This window comes from Polistes canadensis, unplaced genomic scaffold, assembly GCF_001313835.1.
Source record: "Polistes canadensis isolate GaletaPanama2010 unplaced genomic scaffold, ASM131383v1 scaffold_117, whole genome shotgun sequence".
Lineage (NCBI taxonomy): Eukaryota > Metazoa > Arthropoda > Insecta > Hymenoptera > Vespidae > Polistes > Polistes canadensis.
Window position 1 is genome coordinate 56,263 of NW_014569664.1, and position 22,964 is coordinate 79,226.

Below are 22,964 nucleotides of genomic sequence, written 5' to 3' on the forward strand. Positions count from 1 at the left end.
ATGTAATTTTCACGAACTTGCCAAAAATAAACCGTTAGATAGTGTTTGTTATTTCAATATTATATAGAATTCATTTAGTATTCAAATGTAATCCTTTAAATATCTCGAAACAAGAGATATATGACTGAGACCATTTTCATAATTATGGGTACATATGTGAAAGGAAGAATGAAATAAGAATTATAGAAGTGTAGTCTTTTTCTCATCGAATTTTATTATTATCATATTTAATTTATAATTACTCAATAATTCTAACAAAAATGATCGCTATTAAAGAAATTCTTTTGCAGGTACACAACTGTTCTATAGATTTTTATCATAATATTTGTTCTGTACATTTAAGAGCTTAGAAAAGTTTACCTTTCTTTACAATTACAATCTCCAGTTTTAATACTCTTTCGGATTATAAATACAACGAATGAAAAAGATTAATACAATTAATTAACGGCGATTGTGTTTATAGATAATAATCAAAATAAAATATTACATTCTTTGTAACTGTTGTTTCGCACACGTAGTTTAACGTATAAAAATTATATAATAATTTATGACCTATGACAATTCGTACGGTTGTAACCTTGAAACTAATCTTCATTCATCTCTTTATAAATTGGTATAAAAATCTTTTGATTTACAGTGCAATGCACACCAGTGAATCGTATAAGATGTGCATAACAATTATATTATTTATGTTAATATTACATTATTACTAGAAATATCATTTTTCATTGTCATAACAATGTAATGTGAAAATAAAAAATACAAAATTTGTATGTAAAACAGAAAGCATTTAAAAAGACTTAGGTTCGTCATCGTTTCTCACATAAATACTAATTCTAAGTTTGACGAAATTGATATTTCATCGAATATCTTGTTTTGTCATGGTCAGAAATACTGTTTCATGCATATTTTCCTTTCAACACTTATCTACTATTGAACATTAAATTGATCAAAGAAAACAAATCTGTCCTATAAATCGCACAGCCCTCGTTCTTTACAATGTTAATAAAATTCCTCTCAAAAAAGAAATTAGTTATTGAAACAAACTAAAAGAACTGAAATTACATCTGAAAAAAAAACAAGCTGATAAGTAAATTTGTATATTATAAACGAAAAACAAAATATTTCAACTACACCGTTACTTCTCTAAATTTGCATAAATTATTCGCGAAGATAAATTTCATTTTTAAATACTATTCTCGATCTAAACAGTTACAAGAACATTCCTAAATTTAATCATGTTTGACTTAAAAAACTACTGTTCTTTGTTATTAAGCCAGCACTGCTTTCCGACATCGGCATTACTGTTGACTTTTCTCCCTTCGGTAATTTCGGATTAGATTTTAAGTTGGGTTTTAGTCCCTTCAAAATGTTCTACAAATAAAACAATTATTGATTAACATTAATAAGAAAAAAAAAACATAAATAAGAAAATTCTATAATTATAAATATTCACCTCCTTAATCGATCCTGGTGTAACAAAGACATAATAAATCGCATAAAGTGGTATCCAAATCATTGATGAAATACTTAAACAAAAACCAACGATTTCTGCCCATGTTGGATATTCATAATCGTTTCCATATTTCAATGGTTTATAGAGGACGCATTGAAATATGAAAATAAACTGAAAACAAACATATATTAACGATATATGTTATTTGTAATAACGACAAAAAATATTTTAGACATCTAATAAGAATTTATTATTATTATTTCATAGTTATACTCACTGCCATAATCACTGGCGCAAAGAAGATCCAACAAATATACCAAAATTTATTCAATCGTATTCCCATCATCTGATGGACACAGTCGCAGAATTTTTGTGCTCCGAAAAACCATGATATTGCTATCGTTTGGAAAAAGCATACCCATAAAATCGACATTCCACTTGCCGAATAGAAATCCATTAGTTGAAAAATATAAACGCCTCCCTGAAAAAGAAAAAAAACATTTGATAATTAAATGTCAATTCGATAATGTAAAATATATTTAAATATTTTGAAAAATAACTAACATTTGTCACCATGGGAAGTCCTAAACAAAACATGAGAATGCATATGGCGATGGTAAATTTGCTTCGATGAGGACGAAGATTCGGCCAATTATCAATGATACCGGTGATGAACGAATCAACGATGCAAAATTCACTATCGATTCCGAGAATCTATAGTAAAAAAATGTCATAATTATTATTAAATTTAAATACTTTTAATTAATTTTTATTTTACATACTCTTGTGTAACATTGTGTAACGACGAACAAATATGTTTACTCTGCTGCCAAATCATTTATTTATACGAGTTATTTTCCAAATTTGTTCGATCTTATGAAGAAATAAAAAGAAAGGAAAAAGAACTCTATTTATTTGGTTTCCTGTAAAAGAAAACGATTATTCTAATCCAATAATCTTACATTTTTTTATTAAAAAAAAAATAAACAAAAAATAAAAAAGTAAAACATATTACTTGCACAAATTGAAATTATTTTCATTACTAAAAGAAAAAAAAACAGAAAATTCCCATTCAATAAAACAAACAAGTATTAAATAGAACAAAAATTGGTAATCATGCAGAATAAGTATTACCTCTCTGATTTCGATTACCATGTTCTCTAGGTCAACATTCTGATTATTTTGTTCTCATACGTATAACTGCCGCTTGTTTCCGTAATATTCATTAAAAAGTTTAATTAAAAATTTAGCTAGCGCGAAATAATTTTTAATTAATCAATAAATTTAAATATAAGATTTATTAAAATTTATATTGATTTATGTTAACAATATTGATTCGCTTTTCCTTTATTTAAAGTATTTAAATACGATATATTGCAATATGCGTGCATAATATATAACCATATATGTTATATATATGGGATATTATTGATTTTTTTTTATTTTTACGACCACTTTTTTTTATATATAAATTTTATTAAAAATTTAAGATTTTTATTTAAATGCTCGTAATTTTTGAAAAATTTCACCAAATCAGTTGCTTTTTTTCGAATTGTTTGTTTTTAAATGTTTATAGATGTTATAAAAACCCAAATTTCTAAAAACATTTATATCTCATAAGAGAATGGTTGAAAAAATTTGATAAAAGTCATGATTACGTTTTTGGTCGGGCCTAATGACAAATTTTTCAACTGAATCGAAAGGGGTTACCTAATACAGTGGCCAACTTGGTGCGGAATGCCCCATATATAAATATAAATAAAACTGTTTATGCATAGCGTACATTGCATTAATTTTTGCATATTAATAATGATTGTAATATTGAAAAATCTAAAAGCTTTAATAATTACTCGAATTATATTATGTTTCTAGCAATACTGGTTTCGCCGGGCACCGGTGACTCCCTGTGACATGTAAAGTGCTAATGTAAATATTTATTTATTTTGACTTAGAGAGGGTAAGATCAAATAATAATATTTATTCATATAATAACAAAAATATTTTTAGTTATTAACCAAATCAAAACCTAAAACTATTCAATAAAGTTTAATATGTAAAGGTAAATTTATAATATTTCACAATGTAATAATATTCTTTTGTAAGTGGATTGTATTATCAATTTTATGCATTACTACATTATTTATTTATGGGTTTTCACTTTTTGTTGTATAAAAGTGTATCAATGAGCCATAATCCTGTCTAATTTTTGTTTAATACTGTCCTGTGATAGGAAAAAAATCATAAATACCAATATATAAGAATATAACAGTAAAACTAAAAAAAACCTTATTATATAAGGTAACCCATTCAACTTGCACACCTCTATAATTTTCCAAGTATGCGTTGCGCAAAAAATTTTTGTATAAAAAAGTTGCATAGTTTGAAGGGATATATTATATAGTGTATTTATTGTTTTTAAAGGTGGAAAAGTTTCGGAGTTTTTTATTTTGAAGTATAAAAAAAGGAAAAATTGTTTTTTAATAATTAAAAGTATCAATAAACCATACGCCAAGTTTCAAAAATATAGAATGAATTATTCTTTACAAAAATTTCATTAAAATCGAATAACATTCGCCTGTTTCAAGGTATTTTCCCTCTTAAAAAAAAACAAGATTACCAAAAAATAATTATACTGCATGATGTATCTGTTCAAACCATGCAACTTTTGTATACAAAACTTTTTCGTGCAACACATACTTTGGAACTTATAGAGGCGTGCAAGTTGCGTGAACTATCCTATATTATGGTCAATTATTGACACATTCTTGTACACTGTAATTTGTACACTGTACATTGTAATCAATTTAAAATCTAATCTTTTTAAAGAAACCTTTAATAAATAATTAATAATTAATATACGGAGATAAAATGCTAGACATATTTTCCTTTATATCTCGAAAATTAAAATCGAGTTATATATATAAAAAAAATTATTCAGGATGTTGACCTTGATAATATATTTCAAGATTATCAAAATTGACGAAGAGAGCTCTATTATCTACGAATACCTTAAAAATGTTCTATCTTTAACTTGTTTTATTTATAAAATAATTTCTATTATTATATATTGTCTTTTAGTATCGTGAAAAACACGAAACTATAATATTCATCGATAATGACAAAGTATTGAGTTCGAAGCACAAATGGTTAAAAAGTATGAAGAATATAATATTTTGTAAAAAAGTGTAATTTTTTTTTGAAGAAGAAGATAGAGAAAGACAGAGAGAGAGAGAGAGACATAATAAGTCTCTCACTGGAACAATAATTTTCTTACGAGAAGCATGACGAAGAATATAATAGCCCAAATCGAAGCACCAGGAAGCTTTAGAACGACTTCAGGATAGGTGAGGAACACAAGACCAGGTCCGCTCTTCACGACCTCAGAGACCTCAGTACCTTGTTCCAAAGCGATGTGACCCAATATCGAAAATGTCAAACACCCAGCCAGAAGACAAGTTAGAGTGTTGACTACACAAGTAATTAGTGCATCTCTGGAAGATAAAACTTACTTTTTCAAAGATTTCAACGGAGAAGGTTACTTTGTTATTGATCGAGCCTGTATAAACAGGTTTGTTTTTTTCACTTATTGCATTTCTTTTCATTTTACTTAGGAAAAAGAATCCTTTTGATCAAGCTAATTAATAAAAACGGAGAAAAGCGTTGAGGGTTGAATGAAAAAGTTAGGAGTTAAAAAGTCTAAGGTCAACGAGAAAACAGAGATAATGAATGTGAAACTAAGTTATAATTAACACGTTGATTGCCGCTCGCATTTCACGTTATTTTTCCGTAGCGCCTACATGAATTTTTCATTATGGGATGCATATTTTGTTGAAATTTTTTAGACACCAGATAAAGGGAGTTGTATAATTGTGTTTAATGCATTATTTGTGGTGAAGTCACTGGTGACTCCAGAGGCGTTATAGACCATTTTTGTGATTATCAGTTGTTTCAAACTGTCCAAAACTGATAGTAGATTAAAATTTATGGAAATCTGTAATTGATTTGTTTGATCAAATGACTGCTTATAGTTCATCACTGCGAAAATCTATAAAATGTAACAGGAAATCGACAATAGGGCTTTTACTGATTACTTGTGTTTTTAATTAAATGGTGTTGTATAAACAAATAACTCGAAAAATATTTTAATTTCCGATATTAGGATGAAGTTAGCGATTTATTAATTGAAATTTTCTCATGATGAAGATTGCATTTTATCAAGCAATTACGTACAGAAAAAATGTCGTTACATGTCATGTATATTTTCCTTGTATTAATAAAATTATTTTTGCATGCTCGGTATGTCATTATTTTCTTCACAAACCCTTATAAAAACAATGGTATTATTTAAACATTTATCAGTATCGATATTTACTCTAATTATGTATTTTTATTATTGGTCGTGTTGAGGTCACCGGTGACCTACATGGCAGTCAACGTGTTAAAAACGAATAGGGTCGCGACGAGAATTTGAATCACGAGGTCAACTTTTGAGTTACAAAGGGAAGAAAGAAATGTTTATTTCGGACTGAAACAACGTGGTTACGTTAAATATTGTTTTACCTATAACAATTGTGATGAAATCTATTGTAAGATCCTAAAGCAGGTAAGGCGCCAGTTCCGATACTGTAAGCGAAGAAAATTTGTGTTGTTCCATCGATCCACGGTCCGGGACTTAACAATTCCTTCCATCTTGGTGTCACGTAATATAGTAAACCATCGTAGGATCCATCCAAGGTCACCGCTCTTCCCAAAAGAATGAAAAGCACCACGTACGGGAACAACGCTGAAAACCAGATGATCTTACCACTTTGATGAAGACCACGTCGGATGATCAAGTAAACGAGTAGCCAGCCGAGTATCAAACAACCTAGAAGTTCCCATTGCATTCCACCGATGTTTTCGATACCAGCTGTGATTCCGAGAACTCGTCGTCTAAAAATATAAACATAAATATCCAGATAATATTTGTCCAATTTTTATGAATATAAAAAAAATGATTAATTACTCGTAAAATTCCTCTACAGGAGTAGTGTGATGATAAGTTATATTCTTGGTATAGTTTGCATCAGAAATCATTTTACTTTCTGTCGATGCGTCAAAACAATTTTCCGTATTCCACCAATGACCTAAGAGAAAAAAGAAAATTTCATTTATAATTATAATAAATATCTTATAATTATATATATACAAGTATATTTCTATATGTATCTGCGGGGAGAAATTTTAAAACTAGGACACTTAAAAATATTTCAGAAACAATGCATATTTAAAAAGAAAGTTTGAAACAAAAGTTGTTTTCATGATTAAATTATACTATTAAGTTTGTCCCAAATACAAAACAACTTCTGTTTCAAACTTTCTTTTCCAAGATATTTAAATGTCTTAATTTTAAAAACACTTTCTATTTATTATGATATACAAATATATTTTTGCTGATGTATACAGAATGTCCTGTAATTGGTGATATAAGCGAGCAGGAAGGGTGATTCTATGTGAAAAAATTAATCGAAAATATAAAATAAAAAATTTTCATATGAGGCTTTGTTTTTGACAAAAATAAGTTTAAAAATATGTCGAGTACACGTACACTTGACTGAGCTTGTAATCTTGAAAACTGAAAACCTTGTTCAGTAAGTATAAAAGAATAACTGATACAAGAGAAATCGTCATACTGATAATGTTTATAAACACATTAAGAATCACAAATATACTTTCCAAAATATCCGAGAGTAAGATAGCTGAAACTAAATCAAGTGCACACGTACTTGACAAATTTTCGAATTTATTTTTCTCGAAAACAAAGCATTGTATGAACAAATTTAATTTTTTATTTTTTACTTAATTGTTCATGTAGAGTCACCCCCTGCTCGCTTGTATCACCAATTCCCGGATATCCTATATATATTTCTATATTGTTAGTATAATGTATAATATAATATATTTACCACAACTACTCCAAGGGACACCAGGTAAATTAATGATCGTGCTTATAAGATAAAAGAGAGTCCAGGAAATAATTATGCAGTAATATATGTCAAGAAAAAAAACAATAGTCATCGTGGCATATCCTACACCTGCAAAAGATTAAATACAATGATAATTTTTTATCAAATATATCAGGATCATATAAACAATGATTTCTACAATCTACCTTGTAATAAGGGACACAATTGACTAAGAAGAGTCATTCCACCAGATCCAAGATATTGTCCAATAGCGACTTCTTGAAAAAATATTGGTATCCCACAAAACAGCATAGCTATACCGTAAGTGATAAGAAATGCACCTGCGAAAAATTAAACTATGTATTTTTTTTGTCTGAAGTAGACGTAAACCATTGTGGCTACGTGTATATTTGAGTAATTATACCTAATTGTTACTCAATAATCATTAAATACAAGTTGAGATAAACGTGATTAATCTTTTAAGATCTATCAATGGTAATACGTTCTGTCATTATAAATAATAAATAGCTTTAAATTTATAAATAATTGAATAGAAAATTTTCTTAATTTTTCATTTTAATAATTGTGCAACTTGAACGATAAATTATTTCTAATTAATTTCTAGTATAATTAATTCGTTTATTGTTGGATTTGAATTGAAATTATTATTTATCTATTATATATATTTATAATTCTAGTGCCTGAAAATAGACATTCTTTTATATTTTGTTAACATTATTGTTTACAAAACTAATATTGTATGTCATAATTTATTATCATATCGATCCGAAAGAATTTAAATAAACTTTTTAATTTTAATAATTTATGTACAGCTACATAGAGCTTATAAACAACATTATCGACAGAATATGAGTATCAAATTATTCTAGGTGCACTGTTTAATGTTGACGTAAAGTAATTTCAAACGCGTCATCACCTTCCTAAAATTGTAACTAATTCTTTGAAAATAAGATATTACTTTTAACTATATCTAATAGAGAATGTAATATCTTGGAAGACGAACAATATAAATTATCGAAAACCATGTAAACTATATCATTTTTATAAAGAAAATAATCGTATTAACCTTTTAGCTTTTTGAAAATCTGTCATTGAAAACAATAAACTATTGTATTTGAAAATGTAAACATATTTTGTTCAAAGAACAGTAGAACCTTGATTAATCAGCGTGATCGGAGAACAAACAACACAAATAAATCGAGATTAAATGAATAATCGAGATTAGAGTTGAATTATTTAAAACACATCTCTCTTGTATGCAAAATAAGATGCAAATTAAATTGAAAAAAGTAAAAATATTCCTACGTTCAACAAGCTTTTAAAAACAATTTTATGTTTCGTATTAATTAATATATGTTAATTTTAATTTACCACCACCGTTCTTATAGCAAAGGTAAGGAAATCTCCAAACATTTCCAAGGCCAACAGAAACGCTGATGCACGAAAAGAGGAAATCTAGTTTGTTATCCCATCCACCGCGTTCTGCATCTTCTTCACGGCTCGCAAAATCTGTTGATCTTCCTTGAATAGCAGACGACGACGTTTTCGTGGCAGCACGTGATTCCTCTTTCCTCTTTTTATTTTCCGTTACCGTAGATTTAGCTTTGAATTCTATGAAGGTCTGATCGGAGTCAGGCTGATTCTTTTCCTCCCCCCAATAATACATTTTTTCCGCCATTATTTCTAAAACAAAAAACGACTCTGCTATTGAAAATAAATTTTATTTAAATATCTGTTTATGATGCATTACACACCGAGTCGGCCACTTTTTTAGATGATCCCTTTCTATTCAGTTAAAAATTGTATATGTTATTAGACCTGACCAAAGACGTATTCGTGATTTTTTTCAAATTTTTTTGACCATTTTTTTTTGAGATATAAATTTTTTTAAAAATTTGAGGTTTTATAACATCTATAAACATTTAGAAATAAACAATTCGGAAAAGACAACTGAGTAGGTAAATTTTTCAAAAAATTAAAAGCATTCAAAAAAGAACCTCAAATTTCTAAACAAATTCATATATAAAAAAAAGAGTGGTCGTAAAAATAAAAAAAAATCAATAACATAAAATATTTAGCTGAATCGAAAGGGGTCATTTAAAAATTGGCCGATTTGGTGTGGAATGCCCCTTACTCATCTTTGTTTATTTTAATCATTACAATATTTCTTTATTTATTGATGATAATCATTGCAAATTTTTTTCAAATATCCTGATTATTCAAATGGTTTACTTTATATTCAAATACTTCTAATACGAGGACAGGTACATTAATTCTTCTAATTTAAGCATACAAAACTAAGGATCTGAATAATTTAATTGTTTGAAACAGTGGTCCCCTGAAAGTTAAACTGAGGACACAGCTTTTAATATGAATCCTATAATAATACAATTCTAAGAATTGTAAAAGGGTAGTGAATGGATTTACATGACCTTTAACATACGATGCATATCTCTTAATGTCGCATGATCGATTAGAAACATGGCGATGTTAGCGATTATATAAATTACTCCTTCACGAAGAATCGTGTCATTGGATAATCTTTTTTCTGATAGCATACAATTCTTGATTATATGACGGTAGCTTTTATTAGAGAGGATATTACAACAAACTGCTAAATTATTATTTAATAAAAGAACAAAAAAATACGCAAAGTGACCTTCATGCAGTAAAATTATTTGTTAATTTTTTTTCATTGTTTTGATAATAATTAAGCCTCTTTAGACCCGTGTAACTTTTTAATCGCATAACGATAATTGTGTCAATAATTATGACAGTAGACTAATTGTAAGTGAAAACATTCAATCAATTTGACTTTACTTAATTAAGAATTTTAAAAAAAATAGACCAAATTATTTTATTCATTGTTTTCTACAGATAATTTATCTATAATTTATTATTTTAAACATTTTATTTATTTTAGTGTAATATTAAATTAATTTTATATTATCATTATTTAGATTTTAAAATAATTACTGAAATCAAATAATTTTCAATTTTTTGACGTAGTCCACTATTATAATTATCGGTACATTTATATCATAAAATTGAAAAAAATTGATTTTGCTTTATATATTTTCTTTTCTCTCTTCACGAAACATACACTCCTCAGATCATACGCGTACATGTTCAATAAACTCAAGTTGACACGTATCAAAATATAAGATAGATAATCGCTGTTTTGTATAACAGTCGCTCGCTCACAGACACACACTCATTCCCAAGCACTATACACCCAAGAAGCTATCTCACTCTACCTACCATTTCTTTTCTTTGTTTGAGAACGATATACCTATCAGATCTGTGTTCCAGCGCATGCATACACAATGCATTAGCCATATTCAATCTGTGGCTCGACAAGTTTTCAAATGCTCCACGTAAGACCCAGTCATAAATTGTAATTTTTTTCTTTTTTAGTAACCAAAATTGACCTCCACCCTACAAAACTCCGCCATAAGGATTGATCGATCTTATAAACAACACAAAAAATCATATCAATGTTTAAATACGCCTATTGTTTTTGACCCATTTTATTTCTCGCTTAATATAGGAAACGAACGTATGTGAAAATGTTATGCTGATTGGTCTTTTTTAAATTTTTTAATAACCGAAAATTAGATATATATACATCTGTAGATAAAAATTATGATTAGACTTATATTTTTTTATAACAAATCATAGCTTATATTTTATCTGTTTAAATTTTTGTAAGATATCGTTTTTTACTTTTGTTATGTATGTTAAAATGATTTTAACATAAAAACATACTTTCTTAAATAAAAAAACGAACGTATGCGGCCCTCGGAAGGAAAAGTTTGTGTACCCCCACACTATATTCTTATCCTACACAATAATTTGTTATTTTATAAAATTAAAAAAGTTTGTTTTATCATTTAATTTATAATATAATCAATATTTTCAATTATTTTACTTTGTTAACTGTCATAATTATCAGAATATATATCAATATTTTTTCTTATTTAATTTAATATTTTTTCCAATGTGTGTGTGACGTACACATACTGTCCAATACAGGATGATAAAAAAAGGATTCGATATTTCAAGGGCTTATGTCGAAGGGCTCGATCGAACGCTCATAAATAGTAAAATTTTAATTACATCGTAAGGGTTGATTCTAAAAGCCATGTTAATTAGACATTTCTTACTCGTCTCGGTGAGTATTGTAAGCTTTTCAAATATCGAAGCCTTGTCTTTACCAAACTGTATAACTTTTTATTAAACTGATAAAATTGTTTATGAAAATTATCAACTCTATAACATAAAATATTGAAGAAAATCTATTATTTTTAAACATTTAAAAAAAAATTAATTTTTAATGTTTATTTAAATGTTAATATTTTTCAACTTGAAATTTACTAGTTAGCTTCAGCAACCTCTTTCAAAAGTATTTATCTTAATTGTGCTACCAAAAAAAAGCTAATGACGAATATCTTAATTTAAACATATAATTTGCATATAGGAGCAAATAATAACAAAAATCAATTTCTTAGAAAAGTGATTAGTTAAAAGCTTAATCTGCTATTTTTTAATGATATTGAGTAGGAACATCAATATCTTGATTTTTTTCGAATATTATTTTTTTAGGAATATAAATAACTCCGTGTAGGATTGATTTTGGAAGATGTGATTGGCACATAATCGGAAAAATATTTCACGAATAAACGTCTATCGTTAGGTTTAGTTGGCCGGGTTTGTTTTACTTTGTTCAATTTAAATATAGAATTTTCATAATAATTATTTATAATGTTTTTTTCATTTTATTTCGTCTTCGTCTCCAAATAATTTTAATATCTTAAAATTTACAAATATATTCTAGTTTGCACTAAAATTACAATATAAATTGCATATGACAACTACTTTTTCTTCTTGACGAGTACACTCGTCTATAAAAACTAACTGGTTAAATACAATTTCTTATAGTCACGACAAAAATTAAGATTATAGATGGTTATATTAAAAAAATCGAAATTATCAGATAATAATACTAATGTATTATCATTAATAATATTATGTTTTTTGTAATATTGCTTTTTAATAATATAGTAAATGTCTTTTCTTAATATAAGAAGTACAACCTCTTATTATAATATTTTTAAGACTGATTATCTTATTTACTATGAATTACATTTTACATGTTATTTAACCGTTATTTAAACAAATATGTTATACAAATTTTTATCTAATAACTCTCTTTTGACGACTTTATATTTCCTTTAAAATTCGTTTTCTTTTTTGTTTTTCATTATTTTCTCACGCATGCACATACCGGTTTCTTTCATTGTTCTCCACAACAATACACACGGTGGATAAAACGAGTCTACTGAAAAAGAAGGAACGAGAAAAGGAATAACAAGACGAACACGTGTTCAGAAATTTTATGCGCAATATTGTTTGCATTATACACGGATACTAATTACATGTTCTCACATCTCTTATGATTGATCCGAAATGAGTTACATGCCTGATCAACTAACGTTTATCTAAAATTCAACATATAGTAAATTAAATAACAAATTGTAAACAAAAAAATAACAAGATAGCATCACGTACATCAAGAAAAAAATATTTACTTGATTATCATAAACGAGAGAAGAACAATATTATTATTAATATATTTAATTATTATAATTTACTTCTCAATAAGCTGATAAAAAAGCGCTTGTTCGTTTTATAATATAATAAATTTAAAATTCATTTTATCATTGTATTTTTATTTTCTACATAGATACATATTTATATACATATATATATATTTTCCGTCTGAGGTATAATTTAAACAAAAATATAACCTACTTTCAATTAAACCGATTACACCTATAAATCATGTAAGTTATGTCGCCCTGTTTAGTCACTAACAAGATCTTCTACTAAACACTCATTCTCTCGTATGAAATATTACTACGAACTAAAAAAACAGAAAACACATGTAAGAATGTATCTCTGTGTGTCATTTTCCTATACGTGAGACTGTTTTCGCGCGATCCCATTCGTTTACATGGACCATCGTGCATGGGTGCGCGCGCACACGAATCTCATGCTAGACACCGCATCGTAAAATCAATAACATGGTTTATATCACGTTACACGCGTACACGTGGACGGATATTTAACCATGAATGTGTACCTAGTAGTAAAAAGAATTCTACGAACTTACAATTAGATTCTCAAGAGGAGAATACGATACATCATCAATGCCAATGTTAAACTTTTTCTGTATATTTCCTTCATTCAATTATTTCATTCGAAAAATGATTTATCAATGTGCAAATAAATCATTGATAAAACAACGCTGATATTATTTAACTTCTGAACGGTAATAAAACTTACCAAATAACTTTTCTTTCTTTTCGTTTAACGTTCCGTTGTCTTGTTATCTAAATGCGTCACTGTTCGAAAAAATAATAAGAAACAAATGCCACGAATTTTCTTCACTGCCAATATTTAAACGAAAATAATCTCTGATCAAGAAAAAAAAATCATTAAAAAGAAAACTTCCTTTTCTTTTGAATTAAAAAAAAATATTGAGATTAAAAATTGTTGAATTTCTTTTTTTTTCCACAATTTTTAAAAATGTTGACTTAAAAATATTATATTTTCACTAATCTCTTATCGTTCAACGATATATATTTGTTTTTTTTTCTTATTTGTTTAATATGCTTTCGACTGGAATTACCGAACGCTATCTTGTTCGACCTACCCCACAAGGAATATCGTTACAGAATAATGCTTTGGTGCAAGATGGGGAGTAATTTTCCCCTCTCTCTTTCTCTCTCTCTCTCCCTTTCCTTTATGTTTATCTCCCTCCTTATACCACAGACGCATGCGCAATGAAAATGTGTACCTTCTCTTATGATTGTGCCATGGAAATCCTAGCTATACGGGTTAGTCGTAGAACTTCTATTTATTTTTCTATTTTCTTTTTTGTTGTTCATCGGTTAAAAAGGGGGATAACGAAGAATGTAACATTAACATACACGTCTTTGTGTTTGTTTAATATACGCTCGTGCGAATAAGTATACCACAAATTTTTAACTTACAAATTAACAGATGTATCAAATTACATTCATTAAAAACCTTTTATGTTTAAAAAAAGAAAAGAAGAACGGTTAGACAATAAAATATTTTGAAGATGATTATTTGAGGATCATAAAAGAGTGATAATTTATTTCAATGGATAACAGAAAAAGGATCAAGCTTATAGTAAAAATTATTTTCACGTGATCTTATATCATGTTTAATAAAAATAGATTTTATAACGTTCCATATTACTCGTTTACAAAACTAATCACGCGATTTTAGATTTTACGTTTCGTGTAACCGACTTTTAAGCTAGCATGCTTAATCAATCATTTACAGAGTACCTACATTTCAATTCATTTTTCCTGAAAGTTATATCTATCAAAATTATGATTCGATTATTCACAGAAAATCCATTTCCATGTGGATCTCTTTTCCGCGGATAAAAAATAAAAATAAAATAATAATAATAATAATAATAATAATAATAATAAAAAAAAAAATAATCATCGAATCACTATGTTTCGATCTATATGTTTCGTTAAAATGACAAAAAAAAACACGTTTAAAAATATATAAAATTTTAACATCCGCTTGATTTGTCACTCGAATTGGTCGGAATCGCAGTTTGGCAGCCACGTTTGTGACATCTCGGAGAAAATTGTTCTGCACGTTGGGTTTCTGTGGCACCCGTTACGGTATGTACAGATTTCATCGAAGCTTTTCTCTGCGCCTCTTTCCCAAAATTCATAAAATTCGGCTTGGGTGCCCAGTTTGTTCCATAACAAATCGGATATACCTGCTGACGTTTTGTTTGTTTGATCTCACTTGATAGCTCCGATCGAAAATCTTCGCATAGAGAACTAATATCACTTTCGTCTGCACCATCGCAAGACGATTTGTCGCTTTCACTAGATAATGCAACGTCACGTATCCTATGAAAAAATTATAATATTAATTAAAAAAGTTCATACACTGATAATTCAAAGATATTTTCTTCATTATTTTTAATTATTAAAAAAAAGTAACATGCATTAAATTTCTTTTTTCTTTTAAGACATTCAATTAACCTTCTACAACCCCATCTAATTTTAAAATCATACACTTAAATATATGTATACTTATATATTTTATATATGTATTTGTATTTTTTCTTTGTATTTCATCCAAAGTATCCACATACTTATTATTTATTTATATAATTATTCATTATTTTTTATTTATTGACTATTAATTTTTTGACTATTTATTACTAATTATTTTTATTTATTATTTATTTATGTTATTTATTTAATCAATTATTGACTTTATATTTAATTTATTTATTATATTATATTTTTTTATTATTCATTTATTTTTTAGTATTTTTTTCTCATATCATTTCTTTCTTATACAAATCTCCAATAATATTATACTCCTTGCAATTTATGATATTGTATATATCTGCAATTTTAAAATCTTATTGCTTTTATCGTTGTAACATTATTTGTTATTTTTATACGAAGTTTTAAAAATTTTTTTTAATTCTGTGTTATATTTCATATAGTATATAATGTTATATTATTATATATAAGGGGTGCTAAAAATGTAGCATTCCAAATGTTTATCTCAAAAATTTGCATTTTTGAGAAAAATTGTTCAGGCTATTATTATTGAATTTTTAATGATAAAATATTATAAGATGCATTGTTTCTTATTTAGTAGAAGGTTTTAAGATTATTTTAAGGTCAATATTATTGCATTAACTACAGTGGTAATTGGGTTGGATAAGTAATTTTGTTGGATGAAGCTCCACTATAGTGACTTTCTATCATGTTCTATTTTTGAAATTATCTCACTTTTATCTTCATTGTTTTAAAAATTATACGTCTTTCATAAATAACAGAAAATGCTATTATATTATACATATTTTTTTCGCATATTATTTTTATTTATATGCACAGCCAGTCTCGCCGTAGATAAAAGGTTTAACATTTTTTTGCAATAACAACATATTCTACGTTAAAAAAAAAGCCTAAAACAATTATTATTCTAAACCTAAAAAAAATTAGGTTTTTTAGAGGATTAGAAAAAAATATATTTAAATTTGGAAAAGGAATGTATTGTCATAAATACTAACTTCTTCGTCAGATGTTCGATATAATTTTTAACCATAGTAAACAAATCTTGTAGAACGATTGAAAAATCATTAAAAAAGGCCTTGACACGACTCGTAGAAATGGCACAACCTAACGCCAAAACTGACAAGAACATTGAAATGATCCAGCTAATGAGGCCGGCCGAGAGAACTGGTGGTTGCATTGGTGGTGGATAATACAAGGACCAAACTCGTTGCCACCAAGGATAAATTGCGTCATGATATTCAGTTTCCTACGTAATTAATGTCGACTTAGAAAAAATAAATAATATCTGTTAGTTTATATAACCTTTTCGTTACGACTACAGGGAAATCCCTAGACGAACGTACTTAATTTCACCGCGGGAAGAAATAAGCTTTTAATTCCTAACTGCACAACATAAATTATCAACTCTTCATTAAAGTTTTATCAAACTGACACGCAGCAAATAAAAACTAAAAATTCTGATGAAAAAATATGATTCAATAATATAAATAAAACATATAATAGACGTTGAGTGATAATCATTGTTAACAACGAAAAGGTTAAATAATCCATAATTTTTCCTTTATAACACTTACATTATTCCAATAAATCCAAACCATGCAATAAAGTATTCTTTGAAAAATCAACCAAGTCCACAAAATCATATCAATTGTTGCCCAAGCAGTAACGATCTTAAAAGTTTATTAAAGTTTACTAACAAAAGGTCAAAAAATACAAATAATTAATTCAGATTAATAAGCAGAAAAAAATTCACGAGTATCTTATTACCTGAAAAGTTGTATAGATCCACGGAAATCCGCTCGTAGTTTGAAAGAACCACTTGGAATTTGGTGGATGTTTCCAAAGGACAAGCGTGATTGCGGCCAAGATCAAAAAAGACGGCAAGGTATGAATAAAATCCGGACCAACGGCTACTTTGGCATATTCACGAAAAACCCTATGTTGTAATAATAGAATCTCATGGGGAACGGAAAAAAACGTTGCTATCTGGGCGTGAACGCCGTTCAGACAGGACATCACTAACAACCCTGTTCATCAGCCTAATCTCTTTTCTTCCTAATGATACTATTCCGATCGAATACAAAAAAATGTTGGTTAAATTGACACCTGACGAGTACGTTGCTTGACGTTTCGCGTCAATCTTTTGTTCGTTGATAGTTTGATATCTTCATTCGCATGTCATATGTACTTGACGCTTTGATTTGTTACACATACATGTATACATATATATATAAAAATATAAAAAAAATTGTATATATAGATATATATAAAATCGTTAATAATGAAAATCGTTAATTTATCGTTTAAACCTTTTGACTATGTAAGAGAATTTAGAATTTAGAAGATTCTAAGTCAGGGATGGCGAACCTTTTTTGATGCGTGGATCAAATTCGGCTTATCATCGCTTTCAGCGCTAATTCGTGGGTCAGTAATTGAGCGAGGTGATCTTGGGAGGGAGGAGGGGGATCAACTTTGTTATTTGAAAAGCAAAAAAAATAAAAAAGGTCAAGAGTTCGTAATACAATTGTTGTACTTTTAATGAGAAACCTGCTGTTGTTTATTTTCGGATATAGTTTCGTAATATTAGGTTTATATTCTATATTCATCAGTTTTATGCATTTCGTAGATATTTCATTTCCAATCTTATTTCTATTCGTCGATTTTACAAAATTCATTGACGAAAACAGTTTTTCACAGAAATATGTTGAGCCAAACATCGTTAAAAGAGCCTTCACGAGTTTCTTCATTCATCGAAAATTATTTTGTATACATTTCTATATATTTCATATAATATTTTTAATTTTTAGTGTCGGATCATTATCAACGCGTGTGTCAGTTCTAGGCCATTCTTAGCTTCGAAATTATTCATATTTATAAATGTTTGTATTTTGCTTATTGTCAGAATTTATTCAATGGATAATTGAACAATAGCCGTGTTTTGCAAATTTAAAGTAGACGGTACTCGATCAGCACAACGAGCTGGCTAGATAATATAAATAGACAAGCGATAGAGATAGAGATCAGATTGTGGTACAGTATGGATTGAAAAGTACATATTAAAAAAATTAATTGTATTATCTTGCTTTGTACAAAAGATAAACATTTTGCATACACAAATTGTATATCGTAGTATTAGATTACAACTAGGAAATAAATATGTCAGGATACAGAATATCTTAGAAGTTGTGTGACCATAGTGTTTAAGTTTCTACAAAAGAGTGCATGTGTATGGTATGAGTGTGTGCGAGATTGTAGCGATGAACGAAGAAGAAAGAAAGCGTTTCCTGTAGATATGTTTTGTTTAAATCAGTGCTTCTTAAACTATGGGTCGCGACCCCACATGGGGTCGCGAGAGATTCTAATGTCAAATATTTATATATACCATTTTATAACATCACTAGAGTTGGCGGAATACAGTGGACTTGCAGCGTCTAGACACGTGCATTTGTTGAAGGTTTTGAGCTATCTCCACCGACAGCAGTAATATTTGTATGGGGTCGTCAAGAAACTCGCAATCATAAATGGGGTCGCCAAGAAACTCGCAATCATAAATGGGGTCGTGAATGACGAAAGTTTAAGAAGCCCTGGTTTAGATAGTAAGACTACACCGTCTGGGCCTGTCGCCTTTGTGTAGCTCCATCGAGATCTCTCGAACGTTCTCGCTCCGGAAGTACGGAAGTGATTCGTTGTTTATGAGGGAGAATTATCGAGAGGTTTCTGGAGGGAATGCCAGGAAGTGATGAAAAACGATGGAGAGGGGGAAGGGCACAAATAGGCGTCGGTGGGGACCGGACGGCGCATTCCATATTCGGGCATTCCGTGATAGTTCTTTAGTTTACGCGACAATAGATTATAGATTATTCACCATTCTATCTCTTAAAACAATTATACCAAAATCGYTTAGCATTACTGTTAAGCGTTAATGATTAAGTCATTATTATTACCTTTTATATTTTATTCAAATTATAATAAATTAAATCTTACAAATATAACTAAATAAATTCTTAAATTTTTGTTTTAAATAATACAGGGTGAGTCAGGATGTTTCATCTGATATTAAAAATCACTTGTAGTTTATGCACGACGAAGTACCACCGCATTTCTACCGATTCTAACCAGATAATTTCTAAACAAACGATTTCTAAACAAGTGGATAAATCGTGGTAGTCGTATTGTTCGCTGAGTTTTCACTGTAGAGTTAATTAAAATACATTGTCTATAAAAAGTCCATGGACAGTGCGGAAGTAGCTCGTGAAAGGATTGAATAAAGCTTTCATCATATCTGAGCAATGGCTTGAAATATAGGAAGAATGAGGCAATCGCTTGTAAAACAACTGCAAACTTTTGTGCAGGTACAAGGAGGTCATTTTAAATACCTTTCGCGAATGTAGGTGCATTCAGTTCATCAAAACTCCAATTCGCTAAACTCCGAAACAAGGTCAAATAAGACACATGTTTATAAGAATTTTTTTTCTTGTTTTGATGTGCTGAAACCATCTCATAGTATTTCCCATTTATTCTGTTACACCCTGTATATTTTGAATTACTATTCTTTAAAACTAATAAGCCTACCGACACTTTATGTATAGGGATTTTTACTGAGACCAATTAAATTAATTTAAGCCTTGAAAAAAATACATTTGTTTCAATTAAATTTGTTTACACAGTCGTTCAAGTGGAAATGCGCTCCGTCACTGAAAATAATATTTTTTTGTAAAAATCTTCACTTTTTTAAATACGATTCAAGTACCAATTCACGAATGTAAGACACTGTTAATGATCAGAAGATTTTATTTTAGGAACAAATCGAATTTTATACAAATAATTGTTAGTTTATACCACATAAATTTATTTCATAATATAGGATGAAATAAATAATTTAATAATTAAATATTCTGACTTTTTGTTTTGTATCTGATAGTTATCGTAAAATAATAGATGATAATAGCTAAACATTTGCTCCTTATTAACAATAAGTTTTAACATTTTGTGACGTCCCGCCACGATCATAATATCTTAACATTATTTTTCCCTTTGCAATACTCAATCTCTCTCGTGCATACCAGGAAACTTTCTCCCTACTTTTTGCATGTATTCGATCTATTTTTCCTCTACGATAGTGCACGCCCCTTCCAAAAGTGCAATCCGGGCGTAACCCTGGACGCACATCCGCTGCGTTAGAATAAGAAGGGCAGATGAATGTAAAAGAAACATTAAACCCATCAGCAGGAACTAAACTACGACGGAATAAAGCTAAAAACCATAGGCGCCAGAGCGATCTAAAATAAATATTAAATCATATTAATTACTGTCACACTGCGTGATAAGAGGAATTCAGCCACCGCTTATGCGGCTTCCTGGAATGCTCGCGAAACTGTTTAGGACAGCAGAATGTGCCTGGGAAAATAGATGCAAGTAAACCCCTTCCAGGGATAATGTTAATCTATATAAGGAGCTTTTCTTCAGCCCTCGCGAGTTCATTCTTTGGGTAATTCTTTTAGTATTCATACTGTACCAACTTACGTTCCGTAATTAATAACTATCTGCTTTCGTTGCTCGTCATAATAATTAATCAATCATCGTGTTGAGTATTATAATCAAGTGTCCTCTACGTAAAACGTTATAAAGTTATTATTGTCAAAATTAATAAGTCTCTTTATAGAAGTGTGTGTATCATTACGTAAAAGTTAATATTTCGCGAGTATGTTTTAGTTTCGACAGCTGTTTACCAGCCAAAAAACGACAGAAGATTTGCGAGGCCGAGAGCTCCTCGAAAAACCGCACTTTTGAACATTTTTTTTTTACGGCCGCACTTTTGTTACATAACATTGTAAGTAAATGTTTCCTTTATTAAATACTTTGTGTACCAGAGCTACGATGAACGGAAATTAGCATTAATTACTAACCCCCTACGATTTCCTCCTCATTCCTTTCTTTTCTCCAACCCTAATATTATTTGCCATTCTTTATTGCGATTTAACCTTTGGAAAATACGAACCTGTTTGGTCCTGGCTAGACTCGTTGCACGCAGGGTGGCTAACACAGGATTAACAAATAAGATTTAACTTAACTCGTCTCCGGACGTAACAATTTATGAATAAAAAAAGTATAGTATTTTTCTTTTAATAAAATAACGTTCACTGTTTTTAGGAAATGGAGGATCATGGTGAAAGTAGTGGTAGATTGCAAAGAAGGAGTACCAAATCGAATCAATAAAGGGGTCTTGCTAACCAGATCGTTAGAAAAATGAATAATGGACGAAAGAAAAAATTGCATTACTACTTAGATGTTTTGTTCTTAAATTCGAGGCTTTATTGTAATGAACTGGTTATACATATATGATTTAAAGTATTATACATCGCTGGTCACTACTTTTTCCTATTTTTTGTTCAATTCCAACGTTTGTCAAATTTTGCGTTGAAACAACTGTTCATCTTTTGAAGCGATTCACGAATCAATGCAATTTTGTACTTCTTCATAATACCGGAAATGCTGGTCAGCCAGGTTGTGTGCTATTGATCGAAAGAAGTGATAGTCAGAGGGAGTAACGTCTGGAGAATACAATGGGGGTGGGGGTTAGGATTTCCCATTTCAACGTATTCAGATAACGTTTTTGTTATACATAACAAACTTTTATAAAATCAATTACATTCAAGAATCCCTAGAAAAGGTCTAACTTCACTTTGACTAACATTATTTAAAATTTTGTAAATATATTCCATCAATAATCGAAATTGCAATTACATGTATTTTGTATACTATAAATTCGGACAAAACTAATTTAAAAATGTATACCATATTTTCGGATAGAAGAAATAGTTTTTATTTGTAATACGAACATTAGATACGAACAATTTCACTTGTACATCGTCTGAAAGACACATTAAAAAGGATAATTAAAAATATACAAAAAACATATCTAAATCAAAATCAAAAAATCACAGAATGATATTTGAAAAATACACACGTTGTGCGACTTATAAAATAAAATTAAGAGCAAAGTTAGAAAGCAAAAAGAATATTATTTCAAGTAATTCCTTACCAATCCGTGACATCGTATAATACAATCGGATTAAATTTCAATTCGACGAATATCAAAGTAATACCGTAGATCCCAAGCAATTTAATGATTCGAATTTCAATTTCCCAAAATATAGAAAGGTAAAAAAACGTAAATTTTAAATAAAAAGAAAATTTGTTCTTAAAATAGTCTCAATTATGCTGAAAAGAAACAAATATAATAATCGTAAGCACATATTTTGGTAGTGTATAAATCTGCAGCAAAGCATAAATTTGTGCTCTGAAAAAAGTATGCCCAATTAAATAATGAACAATTAATGCGTTAATGATTATTAAAGCTGTCGATAAAATTTCACGTAA

At 28.9% G+C, this 22,964-nt stretch overlaps 2 protein-coding genes across 3 annotated transcripts; both read right to left on the reverse strand.

The window, feature by feature from the left end:
• Positions 1–237: 237 nt before the first annotated feature.
• LOC106787874 (sodium- and chloride-dependent GABA transporter 1-like) lies at positions 238–13,953 on the reverse strand. 2 transcript variants are annotated; one of them, XM_014750603.1, is made up of 12 exons: positions 13,771–13,953; positions 8,794–9,105; positions 7,608–7,742; positions 7,402–7,530; positions 6,462–6,582; positions 6,324–6,388; positions 6,017–6,239; positions 4,731–4,947; positions 2,021–2,170; positions 1,734–1,937; positions 1,457–1,627; positions 238–1,374 (listed from the first exon to the last, which is right to left on the reverse strand). In XM_014750603.1, the coding sequence occupies exons 2-12, from the start codon at positions 9,098–9,100 to the stop codon at positions 1,237–1,239; spliced, it is 1,860 nt and encodes a 619-aa protein (XP_014606089.1). In that variant the 5' UTR covers positions 9,101–9,105; positions 13,771–13,953; the 3' UTR covers positions 238–1,236. The 2 variants fall into 2 exon arrangements, with proteins under 2 accessions (XP_014606089.1, XP_014606088.1); XM_014750602.1 differs by having other exon boundaries at positions 6,017–6,388.
• Positions 13,954–15,043: 1,090 nt separating this feature from the next.
• Positions 15,044–17,600, reverse strand: LOC106787861. Its single transcript, XM_014750586.1, has 4 exons — positions 17,352–17,600; positions 17,159–17,254; positions 16,580–16,830; positions 15,044–15,395 (listed from the first exon to the last, which is right to left on the reverse strand). Exons 1-4 carry the CDS (start codon positions 17,598–17,600, stop codon positions 15,044–15,046), a joined length of 948 nt encoding a protein of 315 aa, XP_014606072.1.
• Positions 17,601–22,964: the final 5,364 nt, after the last annotated feature.

What these genes read in the sequence shown, in the direction of transcription:
- LOC106787861 (XM_014750586.1), bottom strand. Translation starts at nt 17,600, where the DNA reads ATGTCCTGTCTGAACGGCGTTCACGCCCAGATAGCAACGTTTTTTTCC. An exon ending in GGATCTATACAACTTTTCAG is followed by an intron (nt 17,255 to 17,351) that starts GTAATAAGATAC and finishes TAAACTTTTAAG; the next exon opens with ATCGTTACTGCTTGGGCAAC. An exon ending in ATCGAACATCTGACGAAGAA is followed by an intron (nt 15,396 to 16,579) that starts GTTAGTATTTAT and finishes ATTTTTTCATAG; the next exon opens with GATACGTGACGTTGCATTAT.
- LOC106787874 (XM_014750602.1), bottom strand. Translation starts at nt 9,100, where the DNA reads ATGGCGGAAAAAATGTATTATTGGGGGGAGGAAAAGAATCAGCCTGAC. An exon ending in CCTGTAGAGGAATTTTACGA is followed by an intron (nt 6,389 to 6,461) that starts GTAATTAATCAT and finishes TTATATTTTTAG; the next exon opens with ACGACGAGTTCTCGGAATCA. An exon ending in TTTCATCACAATTGTTATAG is followed by an intron (nt 4,948 to 6,016) that starts GTAAAACAATAT and finishes TTTATCTTCCAG; the next exon opens with AGATGCACTAATTACTTGTG.